This window comes from Bacillus rossius, chromosome 7 (genome assembly GCF_032445375.1).
Source record: "Bacillus rossius redtenbacheri isolate Brsri chromosome 7, Brsri_v3, whole genome shotgun sequence".
Lineage (NCBI taxonomy): Eukaryota > Metazoa > Arthropoda > Insecta > Phasmatodea > Bacillidae > Bacillus > Bacillus rossius.
This window is the reverse complement of record NC_086335.1, coordinates 61086858-61103879: the sequence shown is the minus strand read 5'-3', so window position 1 is coordinate 61103879 and position 17022 is coordinate 61086858. Positions and strand designations below refer to the sequence as shown.

The following is a 17022-nucleotide window of genomic DNA, read 5'->3' as shown; positions in this document are numbered from 1 at the left end:
ATGGAATCGGCCATGGCATGCTCATAGCAAGAAAAAACATCCCTGCATGCAGTGATTTCGGGAAGCCAAGATCAAGATGGCCACACCGGGATCTGAACCCCGGGGCCTATGGGCTGCTACACCTCCGTGCTCCACGACGAATTAATGAAATGCATGCAAACCACCCACAGAGTCGCGGACTTTGGTTGCAGGGTTCACTACGCCTATTGTGTTCCTCGAGAAGGGTGTCATAAAATGAGGTCCCGAAACTGAGAAGTGGCTTGAGGAAACTTATCAGCTAACGGCAACGAACGCTTCATTTTCCATAATGAAAAAAATCGATGCCGATTAGAATCAAACTCAGGTTGTTTTGGTAGCAGGAACAACTAGTAGCGTACACAAAATTTCCTATTTTTTTGAAGGGGAAAAAGGAGGGGGGCGGGGTAATAACCACTTTATCCACTGTTTGCTTTCATATTCTTTCCATTTGTTGGTATGCCTCTACGTATATACCGCTTTAACAAGTCGCATTGAATGACTGGCAATGAAGTTAATAAAACATAAACCTGCCACTTATCATATTGATCCAGTTGGAGATTTAGGCCTCATAATACATTACAAGTAGGTAGCATTCCCGATTGATGTTACTGTCCCCTGCTGGTATGTTTATAGGGTATTTGTATTTTGTTTCCCTATCACAATCATAATTTCACCGCTACTCCACACCTGACTCATCTCAGCCTGGCATATTCTTCCGTGTGGCTGCGAATGGCAGGTTCTTCTCTCGGAACAACAGGCTCTGCTAAACTTTCTCAGCTCATGCACACTGATTCTGCTTCGGGCAAAAACATGACTACTACTTTTACTGTTTTTGTTGCCTTCAATAAAAAAAGGGATTGTTTGGAACTGAACGAACAAGTTGCAGGAATAACATGGATAGCCTACAGCTAACCCACTATTATTGGGGCCAGAAAGAAATGAAGGAAAGACTCCGCTGTACTTATAGTCCCCTAAACAAAATTCTAATTCGGAAAATGCCAGCCAGGCCAAGGTTAATTAAGTCTGTTATTAATTTTATAGTCTTCAGTGTACAAACTTTGATGGAATATTACAACAATTTTCTGTACACTACTTATTTACAATTAGTTAAACAGGAAATGTTCCTAAATATATATTGCACGCTTGTAGGTTAATTTTATTATAAAGCAAGCATGCCCCGCCAAAGTTTTTAGACCCTTATTTGGTTGGCATTCGAACCATGAAGATCAGTAAGTAATGTTTTGGGGCTTTTTTTTTAATTACCTACATCATCAAAATGCGATAATGAACAGATATCAAAATCTGCAAGCAGTGGCACTTGCTTCTCGATGAAAATTGCGAAAATGAGTGTCTGTGTAAACCAGGACGTCGGTAAGATCAAAGCTGGCTTGATCTGCTTATCCCACAGAAACTTTTTTCCCCGGTGATGTCCTCACCTACAGCCATCCAGACGATGAAGCGAACCCAGGTGAGGGCGTTCAGGTTGACCATCAGCGCCACGTTGAAGAATATGCTGAGCGCCGGCACAACGGGAACGCACGGCACTTTGAACGGCACGCCCGTGGTGTTCTGCTCGTGAGCGCCTATCAGCAGCAGACCTGGGGGGAAGGGGGACACACCTCAGGTCGGGGATGCACAAGAGGAGAAGTCCACGGGGGTTTAGACCCCCCATCTCCATATGACCCTGAAAGAAAAACGTAAGGGACCCAAAACAGGATGCAATGGGAATAAACATTAGTTCTTTGAACTATTATTTCAATGTGGAAAACTGATTTAAATCCTTACATATTTTGACATACGCCTTTACTAGTTTTCACTGTTCGTCATAGAGAAAACCCGGAGACCGGACAAAGAAACACACAGAAAACAAGCCATTACACCAGTTGTCCAGATCACCTGTTCTGTAACATGCTGTATTGTCCCAGCTTGTTGTTTGACTGCATTTTACTATTTTTGTTGCAACTCTCTCGTCGTGGTCAGCCCAAACTGTGTCCGGCTGTGCTCCGATATTGTTCTTACTGATTCCATCCATGGAATTCTCTGTGATTTTTATACCTTTAATATTGGTCATCGGCTGATTTTTGGCGCTTGTTTTCTGCGTGTGCAAACTAGCAATGGCATACTAGTACACAGTGGTGGATCCAGGATTTTGGTTTGGGAGGAGCTTGACCCAGCTGAGACTAGGCTTTATCAAGGCAAACACTAAAACAATAGTGGACCCAGATGCTTTTGGAGGGGGCTTGAGCCCCTTAGCCCCCCCTCTGGATCCGCTACTGCTAGTACAGTAAATCATTTGTTGCGTTGATGAAACTTGGCAATAATGTTTAGTTCGTCATGAGAATGAAGAATCGAAAGAGTCCATAAAGGTTTCATGGGGTGGAAAGTTGTTCCTCGGGGGAGGGTCGTTTGGTCGCGTGTCTGCGGTCGAGGGGGAAGAAGGGGATCACACTCACAGCCCACGAGCGCCAGGACGAAGAAGCCGGTCAGCAGCACGGCCCACCAGTCCGCCTCGCGCAGCTCGTGCCACGAGAAGTGCAGGTGCACCGCCAGGACGCCGCTCAGGCAGGTGAAGACGAACACGGCCCCCGACACGGCCCCCCCGGGGCTGCAGTGGCCCAGCGCGCCGTCCAGCCACCGGAACTTGGGCTTCAGCCGCCCCGCCGACAGCATCTCCACTATCTGCGGCCCAACAGCGTCACCCGCTCCGAGCAACTCTTCCAACCTGACATGCCAGTCAGCTGTAAGGCGCTTGAAGCACCCGTTCAAAACTCATTAATACAACAAACACTTTAATTTAATAGTCACAATTCAATTTACTTTAATATAAAAGAATGTCCCAATTGTAAAATTGTAAAGGTATCAACTGTAAGTGTTGTAAAGTAACTCAAACCGTTTTAGATACTTTGTCGTTTTCTCGCTTACTGCACGAAAAAAAATGGTTCTTTCCACAAATAATGGAGGATGAACCTGTTAACTTTATTTGGAAACAGAATTGAGCCCCTCCCCATTGGCATCTCTTTGTACGAGAGTGGTTGAACGTCGAAGTCCCTGACCGTTGGATTGGTCGTAATGGTCGAGACGACAGAGCTCTTTCACGCTGGCCTCCACTTTCACCTCACATAATGCCATGCGATTTTTTTTTCCTTTGGGGCTTTATAAAAAATGTCCTGTCTCAAATTATCCGCTCACATCACTGCTTGAGTTGAATTAACAACATTCCTTTATATATTTGAATGACCCTCGTAGTTTTAAAACTTTGTTCAATTAAATATAATCCACATGCGTGCACACTTTCTCTGTTATTTACAATTAAAAATCTGTTCAGCTTCAACTTTAAACATGTATACTAATCTTGGGAATCACTTTGGACCATAATTCGTAAAGATGTGCCATTATAATTGTGTTAAGGCACGTGCTCACAGTGGCAGTTCTATGGGAACAATTCCTCCTCCACCTTTCCCCCCCCCCCCCCATAATTAATCCCCATAACTAAAATTAACTAAAGATATACAAAATGTCATTTCAAGACGTCAGAAATTAGTTACAGCCTAGACGTATTTCTTTTTTTCAAAATTCCGAAACACCCTCCCCCACCCCCTTCATTTAACTGGGAAGTATTCCATACCTATCACTAAGGGCATGCATTTTTCGCGAGAAAAAAAAATCGAGACTAGCTGTGAGTTAGAACACTGTAGCATCGCCTGTGATTCGTGATTGATCGAGTTTCATCCAGCTACATGTTTACTGTTGTTGCACGAATCACAGCCAGACAGCGTTGAAGCGAACGCGTTTGCCTGGCCAAACAAGGAAATTGCTTCTCTTGCAGGCGGTCACTAGTTACAAGGAAGGGACCGCTGACACGGGCATACCTTACCGGGCCTTCGGATATTTTCGTGGTAAATAAGTGGCCCTGGGCCCAAATCTTCCGGTTATCTGCTCCTGTTTTTTTTTTCAGAGGGGTCCAAGGGATGTGATAGACCTGGTTGAGCACTTTGTGATGCTCTCAGGATGAGGATTGTGTTGAGTCAACCACAGGTCAGCCGAACAGTTAAGGGGGAGTGAGTGGCAATGATGTTGGGATGGGTTGCCTCAAGCCTCTCATCGCAGCTCCTCCTCAGACATCTCCAATTCGCGCTGAAATGGCGTGTCCATTTCTCTACGTCTCTATGGAGTAGTTGCCGTCAAGTCCAGCGCGGTAAATAAAATATGCAGTTTTTTTTGTAGTCGAGCAATGCGCTTCAGGAAAATCGCCCCCTTCCCACTACTCGGAGTAGGGTCCGCTCCCTGCGTACTACACTCACACAACGAGATTAACTAGGCCACTTTTGACACAATACTTTACAAGCCTCTAAATACAGACATCACGACACTTCCATACATCAGTTAGCCACCTAACTGAGGGGGAAAGGGTGACCTTCCCCCCGCCTGACATCTGCAGTAAATAAATTAAAGCCAAGCACCATAGCGACAGCTACTTAACTACTTGCAGGACCGTGAGCCACAATTAACACACTTCGCGCCCCGCCGTCGCGTCGTTTCTAATGATTCGAATAAAGTGACGGGGGTCGCAATCTTGAATTGACTTCCCACACAGCGAGTTATGGGAACATAATGGTTCCTGGTATCGCTGTCACACGCTCCCGGCCGAGCATGTGAAGAAACGGCGGCGGCCCGAGCACTCACGTCCGACTCCACGGACAGCCCGGACGGGGAAACGTCCTCGCCGAGCGGCTCCAGCACCACCAGCTCCGGCCGGTAGCGCAGGATGACCACCGAGGCGCTGACGATGGTGTAGGCCAGGAGCGTGCCGATGGACATGAACTCCACCAGCTTCTCCAGGTCGAACACCAGCGCCAGGAAGCCGCTCGACAGCCCCGACAGCGCCAGGTTGACTAGCGGCACCTGCGGGCCACCAACCACCAATTTTTTTTCTTCCTAACCTAACTAAAACTAAGTGTATTTTGGAGGGGTCCGGGTTAGGGAGAGACCTAGGTGCGTCTCAGGCCGAAGCCTATACGCCTAGTCATGCTGGGATTAGCCATGCAGGGAGAGGGTCGCATGCATCATGTGCTAGGAGGAGATTGGCCAGCCATGGCAACGATTGGTGCCATGACTAACTCCTCTCACTCTTAAATCTAGACTATAACTAGAGATAGGTTGGGCCCAGGTAAAACCTGCATAGACACAGGGAAAACCCTGGGCGCATTCATGTGGGATGCAAATTGGCATGCATTACGTGTAGGAATTTACAGGAGACAAGAGGATGGTCTGGATGAAGTGTTGGACAGAGTAGAAAAGAGTCTACCATGCGGGGGTTGGGCACTTGGACTCGTGGTCCGCTTTGAATTTTATTCGTATCTGGAATATTTGACCAGGGACGCAAGCGCCCCTGGTGGTGAGTGGTACCACCAACCACCAACTGCCCGGCGAGCCGCGGTCAAACACGAATAACGCCGAATACACCGCATCTCAACTCTCGGCACACGGCATTTGGTAGGAGTAATTTCGTGAATGGAACGGGAAATGTACGACCACGGTGCTGCCATCTGTGGCAGATGGCGCAAACTTAAGTCCACAAATACAAAGGTAAAATTTTTAACATTTTTTGTAACCATATTAAACAGTATTTTAACAAAACTCCTTGTCAAAAAGCACGTCCAAAGCCAGGGTCTATTATTTTCTCAAGACCTTTTCACCTTTTTTTTTTATCGGGGGCGATTCGATAGTCGACATAATCTCCTCCGGTAGCGAATTCTAGCGGCGCGTGCGGAAAATACGCGTGATTCGCGTCCAGAAATTCAGTTGAAAATCACAATTTGGGTATACATATTTATCAAAGCTCTGCATTATTTTGAAGAATTCCACGTCATCTTTCGTGTCAGAGTTTCGTATTGTAAGTGTATTTGCAAACACGAGAACACGTGAATTTGCTCGTTCACGAGTTCAGATGTTAACATTTTCTCTGGCGTATACTGAAATACTAGCTCACAATTTTTTTTTTAAATTTTAAAAGCTTAATATTCTTAAAATTAAAAATAGTTTTAATCCAAGATAAAGTATTTAATTTTTTAAATAATATCTGTTTTTTTATTTTATCCCAATTATTGTCACGATAAGGAATTCATATCCTTCCAAGATTTTTCACGTTAAACAGGCTGCTGGAGTATTTTTGATTCGCACGGTTACGCACAGAGGATTAAAGCGACGAAACCATTGGAGAACATACTCGATGGTCATAGATTCTAGTCACACCAAGGTTGGGATCGAACCCTCGACTTCTGGGATCCCGACCGTCGAGGACCCGACTGGCTGGAAGAAATCTGCAATTTTTTCTCGCTAGTGGTTGTACTTGACGTGGTTAGTCAAACACTGTTGACTTCACACAAGAGTAAAAATAATAAAAGGCTGGCTTTATAAACTACGGAAGAAACGCAATATCAAAAAAAAAAGTAACGTCGATATTAAATAGGTACCCGTTTGTATGAATTACGCAAGACGAAAAACGTAGTGTCGCATCCGCAAATATTTCCAAAATTTGACGATTCAACTTGCGTTATCACACTCATTGCGTTTTCACTTATCAATCTACGTCACAGAGAAAGTAAATGGTGATTTTTAATCAAATTATTGAGAATTTCATAAGTTTTCGAGTAAAACGTTAGTTATGAACAGAAGCCCGATGGATTTAAAAAAAAAAAATAGTTTCACAGTTTGAAGTTGGAGGGTTGGTAACGTATTGGGACATGCGTGTTTTATGAACTACTGTACAGGGCTCTTTCGTAGTTTCAGGGCCGGTGAGAGATCTAAGGGCCGGGGGGGAAAATATTTAAAGTGCACCTTTTTAAACTCTGCAATAAAAAAATTATATATAAAAAAATTATAAACATTATGGCCATAACTGTAAATGTGATCTGTGAGTAACGAATTGCTTGGAGGCATAATATACTATGTCAAAAAAAAAATTTAAATTTTTTCAAGAGGGTAGTTTAAAGAATTTTATATAGTGGTTCACTTATATACTCAACTATTTTATACCCAAAATATGCGACTTTTTTACATATCGTATATCTAGGTGTTGTATGCCACTAGAAAGAACTTCACCGGTTGTCAAGTACATGGTTAAAAGTGCATTTTTCCTAACAGTGGATATAGTCAGGGACGTAACCAGAGGGGGCCAGACGGGGCATGTGCCCCTGATGCCACATTGTGGGGGGGGGGGGGGGGGGGGAAGTCAGTAAACTGGCAGACACACTTTAATCTCGTAGTGTTTGAACATTAAAAAAATGTAGGGCAGATGAAATGAAATATTTGTATTGGAAGAGACAAACATGTATATCGTCAAATATAAAAAAAAAAAAAAAAACTGATATTTTTCGCGTGTTGTACGTACAATTTACGATGTATTAAAAAATAAATGATTGCAAATAAGTTTAATGACTATGACTATGAGGTGTTGTCGAGAAAGGTTTTAGCTCGGTCGGCCAAGACGAGAGTGTAAACTCCTCTAGTCACGTCCCTGGACACAGAGCTGGAGTCGGACCTGCGTCTTCTCGTTGACGTTGCCGAGGAACTTGAAGAGCAGGCCGTCGGACGCCATGGCGTACATGCAGCGCGGCAGCGAGAAGAGCGAGCCGAACAAGGTGGTGGTCATGCCGCAGAGCGCGCCCACGGACACGGCCCACTGCGCCCAGGGGATGCCCAGGTCGGCGAAGGCCTGCGGCAGGGCGGCCGAGGCGCTCAGGCTCCAGTAGGGCACCATGAGCGTGAGCGCGGCGCTCACCAGCACGTAGCCCAGCGTCACGATCAGCATGGACGAGATGGTGGCCAGCGGGATGGACTTGCCCGGGCTCACCGCCTCCTCGCCCGACGTCGCTGCGCACCGTCACGTCACGTCACACCGCGTCACGTCATACCGCGTCACGTCACACCACGTCACACCGCGTCACGTCACGTCCCAACACATCACGTCTCGTCACGTCACGTCCCAACACATCACGTCTCGTCACGTCGCGTACCAACACATCACGTCACGTCACGTCACGTCCCAACACATCACCTCACGGCACGTCTCAACACATCAGGTCACAACACGTCACGTCACAACACGTCACGTCACAACATGGCACGTCACGTCAGGTCACATCATGTCATGCCCCATCACATCACAGCACGTCACATCACACCACGTCACATCACGTCACATCATTATTATAACTGAACTTTTAAAAAGAAAATTTACTGTCACACTTTAAAAAAAATCTCAGGGAATAGCAAACTTTAACACCACCAACCCTTACAAGTACAAATTTAAGTAGGCTACCTAATTATTTTGCTTGGAGAAACTGAACATTTCATAAAAAAAAATTAATTCTTAGTTTTTAAGTTTATTATTTGATGATTTAAAAAAAAAACATAAATACACATAAAATTCTGTTATTAAATATATGATACACGCATGTAAAGTTTTTTATGTAAGACAGGCCGCTTCTGTGTGTGAGTCACGTCGGGCTATAATCGGGATTAAATACATTATTGTAGCCCGCTAAGGATTACAAAAATGAGTAGATAATTTGCTATGATTTTCTTTTTTCAGTCTTCGTTTTTTTTTTTTTTTTATCCTGGAAGGGGAGGGTCCGGACCAAACGCAGCTACAACACTTCCCCTCACCCGCGTAAGAAGTCAAGCACATGCTACCCCTTCCGTTACCTCGCTGAGGCACATAAAGCTGCCTATGCGCTGTTAAACAATTCCCCTTCAATTTTCAAAGAACGCTGGTTAAAAAAAAATATCCAGGGATCTTCGTAAATTTGCACGGGCTAAGTTCACTTAACTTTGAACATGATTACAAAAGAACATTACTTGTATATTAACAAAAAAAATTGGTTGTCTGTAAAGTCGGTTTACAGACGATAGTTTAACGTGACGTCATAACAAAACATTGATGAAATGATTGCATACTTTATGAATAAAATTGAATCATTTTTATTTTAATAATAAAAGAATAAATATTTGAAATTATACTAGTAATCAGATTTTTTAAATGCAAGAATAATTAACCTTTATTGCCGAAATTGTTGTTGTAATAAGCAATGAAAACCACATTAACTTTTCACTTCACTTTATAAATAGTCAAGTGGAAGAGAGATAGATGCGGCGCAAGCGTACATTGAGCGTAACGGGACACAGCGTAATAGAGAGAGAGTCCAAGATAATTCCCAAGGCTGGTGTACGCCTTTCGAGTAGGATTTGAACCATTTTTACATGCTTTATATTAGCTTAACCTGTATGTTTGTCTGTCCGTCTGTAACTCTTTCGACTAAGAGTGAGTGGCTGATCACTGTTAAATGTCCCACAAACTTCTTTACGTTCGTTAGCCGAGTGGTCTAAGGCGCGCGAATTCTGTGACGTCAGCTTTCAGATTCAACGATCGTGGGTTCTACTCCCGGCCACGCCGAAAAAAAAATTGTTTTTTTTTCCCGGTTAATTCTAAGATTATATCCATACATCTAACTGTAAATGATTCGGAGAGACTTTACCATTTCTTTGTGACGTTGCAACTCCAAATAGTTATCTCAGATGGTAATAGGTAGTGTCGGTAACTCATTTCCCTATGATAATTATACATAAATATAGTTTAAAAAACTAAAAAAACATGCTCTTAAAGAATATCAAACTAAAAAGTTAAAAATAAATATAGTTTAAAAAACTCAAAAAACATGCTTTTAAAGAATATCAAACTAAAAAGTTAAAAATAAATATAGTTTAAAAAACTAAAGAAACATGCTTTTAAAGATTATCAAACTAAAAAGTAAAAAATAATTTTAAAATTTAATTTATGACAATAGTATATAAGCAATACTAGTATAAATGAGAAAAAAGCATGGGGCGCTTAATATACAAAAAATATGGCACAAAGCGCCTCAAGCTTTTTTCTCGTTTATACTAGTATTGCTTATATACTATTGTCATAAATTAAATTTTAAAATTATTGTTTACTTTTTAGTTTGATAATCTTTAAAAGCATGTTTCTTTAGTTTTTTAAACTATATTTATATTTTATTACAAATAATACGGAGACAGTGTTTGTGACTGAACACGGAGCAAATACGGCCAGCCAGTGAATGTTGGCATTAACAAGTGCCCAAATCTACGTTCAATCAAGCGCGGATCCAAAGGTGACTGAGGAGTAGGGGTAGGGGCGTTGACTTCTCTCAAACCCGAATTATTTTTAATATATATATTTTTTAATTTTTAGGTTTTTTTTTTTTACTTAAATACTTATATTCATTGGTTAAACTTTTTCTTTCATCAAAAGGTGCATGATTCTACTAAAGTTTAGTATTTGAGACCATAAGTTTGTAAATATATTTCAAGGCCAATATACAACTTATTTAACGTGGTGTTTCGCAGCTGCGACCCTTCTCGTTACGATAGCCCCTCCCGACAAGTGTTCCTGTGTGTGCTTGATGTGTAAGTGCTACGCTAACTGAAAGAGGAAACTAATTTTAAGGGTATTATTTTTTAAAACTTAAATACCTTAATTCACTGGTTAAACTTTTTTCTTTCATCAAAAAGGTGCATGATTCTACTCAGGGGCGCAACAACTAAATTTTCAAAGGGCGGGGGGGAATATACCTTTTTATAAAGAATCATCGATCCCCCTATTGAAGCGACGGGAAATTTGTATTTCAAGGTGGAAAATGGTGCTATTTAAGCAGTTTTATTATCTAAAAATTGATTACACAGCACTTTCTTTTCCCACGTTTGCCCCCACTTCAAGGTTTCAGAAGGGGGGGGGGGGGGGGAAATACCCTTGCCCCCCCCCCCACCCTGTTGTTGCACCCCTGATTCCACTAAAGTTTTTTTTTTTTTTGAGGCCATAAGTTTGTAAACATATTTCAAGGCCAACATCCAACTTGAGCGACCAGTGTTCCTGGAGCTGACGGCCGTGTGACTGAAAGAGGGAGCACGCACCGATGCTGTCGAAGCCGACGAAGGCGTAGAAGCAGGTGGCGGCGCCCTCCACCACGCCCGACACCCCGAAGGGCAGGAAGCCGCCGAACAGGGTCCAGTTGCCCGGGTAGGCGTTGGAGAAGCCCACGACGACGACGAGCAGCATGACGGCCAGGTTGACGAGCGTGAACAGGCTGTTGACCGCGGCGGAGCCCTTCACGCCCACGCACAGCATGGCCGTGTAGGCGAGGCAGGCGGCCAGCGCCAGGAAGTCCGGGTGCCTGGCCAGCAGCTGCTCGTGCATCTCGCCCACGGCGCGCACCGTCGCGTTGCTGATGGCGCCGCCCACCAGCGAGTCGATGTAGCCGCTCCAGGCGCGCGCCACCGACGCCGCGCCTGCTGGTCACCGCGCAACCACCGCGCAGACATCAGGCCTCGGCCCGACGGCTCGCTCACCAGCGGGGACGCACCACAACGCCGAAACACCACAACGCCGAACGTACAATAACGCCGGAATGCCAAATTGACTACAACGCCGACAGCTTAGAAAAGTGCTGTGTGCCACAACGACGACAAAATGTCATCGCAGGACTGCCACAAAGGTTAGGTTAGGTTAGGTTAGGTTAGGTTAGGTTAGGTTAGGTTAGGTTAGGTTAGGTAATGTTAGGTTAGGCTAGGTTAGGCTAGGTTAGGCTAGGTTAGGCCAGTGGCGTAGCAGGTTGGTGGCAGGGATGGCCCCCGCCAGGGGCGCCGGAGCAGGAGGGGGCGCCGTCGCGACGGTTTCGTGTTATTGAACCCTCCCCCCTTCTCTTTTAGTCAAAGTGGGGGCGCTCATTTTCAATCCTGGCCAGGGGCGCCAGTCACCTTAGCTACGCCACTGGGTTAGGCTGGCCTAGGTTAGGTTAGGTTGTGGTATTTCGGCGTTAAGATACATTTAAGAAACACACACACAAATTCATTCAGTTGTTTTTTTTTTTTTTTTTTTTTTTTTCATTTTGCTCTTGTGGGAAACCCCACCCCTTCCGCGCGGCAACATTTTTTTCGGCGTTACTGTATAAATCGGCGTTGTGGTACACAGCAGTTTTCTAGCTGTCGGCGTTGTGGTCAATTTGGCATTTCGGCGTTATGGTATTCGGCGTTGTTGTACGTTGGGCGTTGTGGTATTTCGGCGTTGTGGTAACGACCCCTCACCAGCCTCCTCCCCTCCTACGTCTGCGCCATTCCAGGGCAGAACGGGAGTCGACTCGCAGATCTCACTAGTCCAGAGTCCGACATCTGAACTAGACTTGGGACCTTGGCAACGGGCACGAGAAGCCTTCTTCTCACAGACGAGAGAGCCAAACGCACGATCGTGCATCTTCGGTTTTTTCTATTTGTTCATTGTAAATAAATATGGCGGTGTTGATAAAAGGATACTAATTGTCAATTAGGTTAGGTTAGCTACATTATAAATACTTTAAAACATTGTGGACGGTTGATTTGGTTGGGATAGCTACATTAAAGATACGGGGGAAAAAAAAGCATGCACTTCGGGGAACTTCGGGTTTTGGCTCTCTCGTCTGTGAAAAAGAAGGCTTCACAACGGGCGCACGCTGCGAACTGCTCTCACGTGGACACGCGACTTGTCGGTCAGCATTCGAGCAAAGACATTGAGCCTACCACAACCAGCCGTCTCCTGTGCTGGCCTCTCTGATTGGTGGATACCGAGCACACCCCCCCCCCCCCTCCCCTTAACAGTCGGAGCTGTCGCGTGTGAGCAAGGACGGCGGACTGATCAGTCGGGAACTGATGGACTGACGAGCTGATGGCCTCCCATCAAGTCTGTCTGTGGGCTCTAGTGCCCTCAGTCCGAACTGCCGTACACGCCAGTCCAAACTGCCAGTCCATCAGCTGAGTGTCATGGCTGACATGTTTGTTCATACTCTTTGGCTATTCTGCTATTTCCCCCCCCCCCCCCCCCCCGTTTTCTAACCAAAACTGCAACTACAATTACAACATCCAAAGTTTTCTCTCTCTCTCTCTCTCTCTCTCTCTCTCTCTCCGTATAATTCTATTAACAATACACCCAACAGCAACCACAAGACTGATCGTGTGCGGGGAAGGCTTCAGTTAAGTCCAAACGTCGCCGCCTGCGGCCGCGTCAGCCACTGGAGTGGCGCCTAGTGCCCGGTAAAATCCAAATTGGCGCCTGTAACTGTGCACGGTTGCCATTCGTGACACCCATTCCTTAAAAAAATCATATCGCTTATTTTGGCATTCCCTGCCACTCCTTAAGGGGGTGCCTCCCATTTCAGGTCATGATTTTATATTTATATTAATCACTGATCAACTTTTAGACTTTTTCAACTTTTTAACTTTCACGAGATGAAAAATATACACAGCGCATACGTTTTGCATAATTAGCTGCCAAAGTTACATATTTAACGTTTTTGGGTAGTAAAAATAAGGAGAATTTAATTTATTGCAGAGCTGAAACTTTTTTAGGTTTAACTGCAATGCCACTGGCTACTTCATGATATGGTTTGCATTTCTATCACAAAAATTCATTTCATGTTTCTTCGCTGTCAAATATCGTAACAAATTTGAGAATTTTGAAATGCCAGGTAAAGTTAATTAATATTTTCTGAAATAAATTCAAATTATTTCTTGAAGTAGCCAGTGGCATTGCAGTTAAACCTAAAAAGTTTCAATTCTGCAATAAATTAAATTCTCCTTAGTTGTACAACCCAAAAACGTTAAATGTAACTTTGGCAGCTAATTATGCAAAAATTATGCCCTGTATATAATTTTTATTTCGTGAAAGTTAAACAATTGAAAAAGTCTACAAGTTTATCTGTAATTACTGTAAATATTAAATCTTGACCTGAAATGGGAGGCACCCCCTTAAATATTTGCCTCGTGATTCGCGAAAATTCTGTATGTTGTCTCAAACTTTAAACTATCACGTGGTTATAAATCTTTAATATACGTCTAATGATTTTTGTTTGTAGTTCTAGGGGGTTATGGGGTCGATATGGGTTGAGGGGGAAGGGGGGGTTGTGTCGTCTGTATCGCTTCTTCCATAGAAGCACTACTCGCCAATGCTTGTATTGCAATTAGTTATTTATTACACGCTTATGTCACAGAAGCGGACACGGATCATACAGGGATACGTAATTCACGTAACAAGCCATCTACAAGAGCACGCATGCGAACGGAAGGGCGCGGAAATGCCTTATCTCCTCGGTTAACATTAGTCCGCGCGACTAACAGAAGCAGAGTGTTTAGCCGCGGTGGTAACAATGTTTGTTTACGTTTTGAATACGTTAAAAAGTGTTTCAACTGCAGGGATATCTGTGTGCGAACAATTTTTCTAACATTACCTGCTGGTTTATGTTTATTATGTACCGTATGCAACTCGTGATCGTGTTTTTTTTTAATGTAATATTTCGTAACCCTGATAAAAAAAATAGTTTCAATAACCATCATTGTCCTTCAACGCACGCAGGTAACTAATTTTGATTGTTATTGGTCACAAAATTTTTAAGCAGACTTTTATTATGTTTACATGAACTGTGGAATCAGGAGACCGATGGTGAAACGTAAATATCTTACGTTTCCGTATTCCATTTCAGATTTTTACGTATCCACGTCAATTGTGCGACGAACCTAAGGGTTAAGGCTCTGTCTGACATGCGATGTAAACTGTTTCATTTCCTTGTGATTACTATCATTTGGAAGACTTTTCCTGTCATTTCATCACGATAGCGATGTTGACTTTTATGTTTCGTCTCTTATTATCTCAACATATATTTACTAACTATTATTTAATCGCGGTAAAAAGTTACTTAATTGTTCGTAATTATGATCACTTGCGTAACCTTTTTACAGTAGGAAATAAGGTATAGTAAATATCTGATGAGAAAAGTTATGGCCTTACAACAAATGCAAAAGTCTATCGGAATAAATTGGCAGGAAAACCCATTAACTAAAGACAATAAATCAATTCAATTGACATGTGACACAGTGCCATAAGTTTGAGGGAACCGAAATGCAATTAAAGAGCATTCGGCAAAAACAACCATAATCCGAAAAATTAAATTATGCTATTTTCGTCCAACCTGTGGTGATCCCTTGCGATGTTCTTAGAACAATTTTTAAAGTAAAAAATAACCATAGTCTGTACGATATGAGACTCTGAAATATGATGCGTTCAGCAAAAACAACCATTGTCTACATATTTTCAGCAAAAATAATCATGGTTCACAGCACTTAAGCCAAAAAAATATTTAATAGTATTTTAAGAGGGGAAATATTTTGCACAGTAATTTTAGCCGTAATAACCATTATCATTAGAATTAGTAAAATGTTTATTTATATTTATGCTATCCTATACACATTGAAAACTTTTTTTTTACATTTCCGTAGTTTACTTGCTGGTTTTGAACTGCTTCTATTATATCAACAATCAATCAATAAATGACATTCTTATCATTTTTGTACAATCTGACGAATTGGTTTTGTGAAAAAAACCTTAGTCCAGAATCAAGAAAGTTTCAAGTCTTATTTGCATATTAATGTCGATTAAAACATCAAAGGGGAGCAAGGAAATGTTATTTGTGTTGGAGTATAAGTTTAATATAATTTGAGTGCCAATGAGGAAAGACGTAGCCTAACTTTATTACTTCTAATGAAATATTTCATTTTTAGACTATGGTTGCCTTTGCCAAGAACACTTTTTACCTAACATTTAATGTTGAACAGATTTCTTCGTTAAGACAGAAATCAACAGTATTTTTAAGGCCATTACATAGTGCCAATTTACAGTATTAGTTACGTTTAAGTCATTGAAAAAAATTCAATTTTAAATGCCAGTGACTCCATAGAGTAAACTATGAGTAGTAGTAGTCACTATTAACTCCAAAAATTCCACTTAGTTATAGAGTATGATTTGACGAAGACACATTTTTAAAAATAAACAAAAGAAACGAGAAATTAACTCAAAACATTTGAAATCATGTTGGCGGGTTGTGGTTTTTAATATCACCTTCGTAAGGTCATTTATACAGTGACACGTAAACGGAGACGGATCACGTAAACGGAGACGGATCTCAAGTAACAGAATTTCTGCAATGGCACGCAGTCAGAGACGGACCCGTACGGATTAGCTCGGCAATGTTGAGCTCTTCCGTTTTGCGTTGCTCCGTGCGACCGACAGAAGCCGAGAACTTGGCTGAGGTGATATCCAGGGGCGCAACAACAGGGGGGGGGGGGGGGGGGTATTTTGCCCCCCCCCCCCTCTGAAACCTTGAAGTGGGGGCAAACGGGGGCAAAGAAAGTGCTGTGTAATCAATTTTTAGATAATAGAACTGCTTAAATAGCACCATTTTCCACCTTGAAATACAAATTTTCCCGGGGGGGGGGGGGCCCCGGACCCCCCGCTTCATTAGGGGTGATCGATGATTCTTTGTAAATAGGAATATTGTCCCCCCTTTGGAAATTTATTTGTTGCGCCCCTGGTGGTAGCCATGTTTGTTTACGTTCTAAATACGTTGAAAAATTGTTTCAAGTACAAGAATGTCTAGTGTTCTATTATAACTTTGTCGTGTATTTTTACTGTTTATTGAAATCTGTCCGTGCTATTGTTGCAAAGCATTATATATTTAATTTCAATTATCATTTCGTAATCTTGAAATGCAATCTCATTGGTTGCCGTTTCTTACGTCTCCGTGCGTCGTGGAAGCGGCAGACGCGATAGTGAAATGTCTCCGCTGTACAAAGGGCCCGATGTGTCCCGTGGCTGGCGCGCGGACCCACCGATCATGTGCTCGAGGATGATGTTCCAGCCGATGATGAAGGCCCAGAACTCGCCGATGCTGATGTAGGTGTAGACGTAGGCCGAGCCCGCCTTGGGGATGCGCGTGCCGAACTCGGCGTAGCACAGCGCCGCCAGCAGCGACGTGAAGCCGGCCAGCAGGAAGCTGAGCACGATGCCCGGGCCCGCCAGGTCCTTGGCCACGGTGCCCGTCAGCACGTAGATGCCGGCGCCGATCATGTGCCCCACTCCTGCGG

At 43.3% G+C, this 17022-nt stretch overlaps 1 protein-coding gene across 1 annotated transcript in view; it reads right to left on the bottom strand.

The window, feature by feature from the left end:
• LOC134534168 (cationic amino acid transporter 4) overlaps positions 1-17022 on the bottom strand; it is a 34287-nt gene that overhangs the window by 2918 nt on the left and 14347 nt on the right. The window contains exons 3-8 of the mRNA XM_063372305.1: positions 16768-17016; positions 10993-11367; positions 7559-7890; positions 4702-4920; positions 2472-2697; positions 1455-1616 (exon numbers count right to left, since the gene is read on the bottom strand). Of these exons, the coding sequence (XP_063228375.1) occupies positions 1455-1616; positions 2472-2697; positions 4702-4920; positions 7559-7890; positions 10993-11367; positions 16768-17016 (1563 nt within the window). The remainder of the gene's footprint in view (positions 1-1454; positions 1617-2471; positions 2698-4701; positions 4921-7558; positions 7891-10992; positions 11368-16767; positions 17017-17022) is intronic.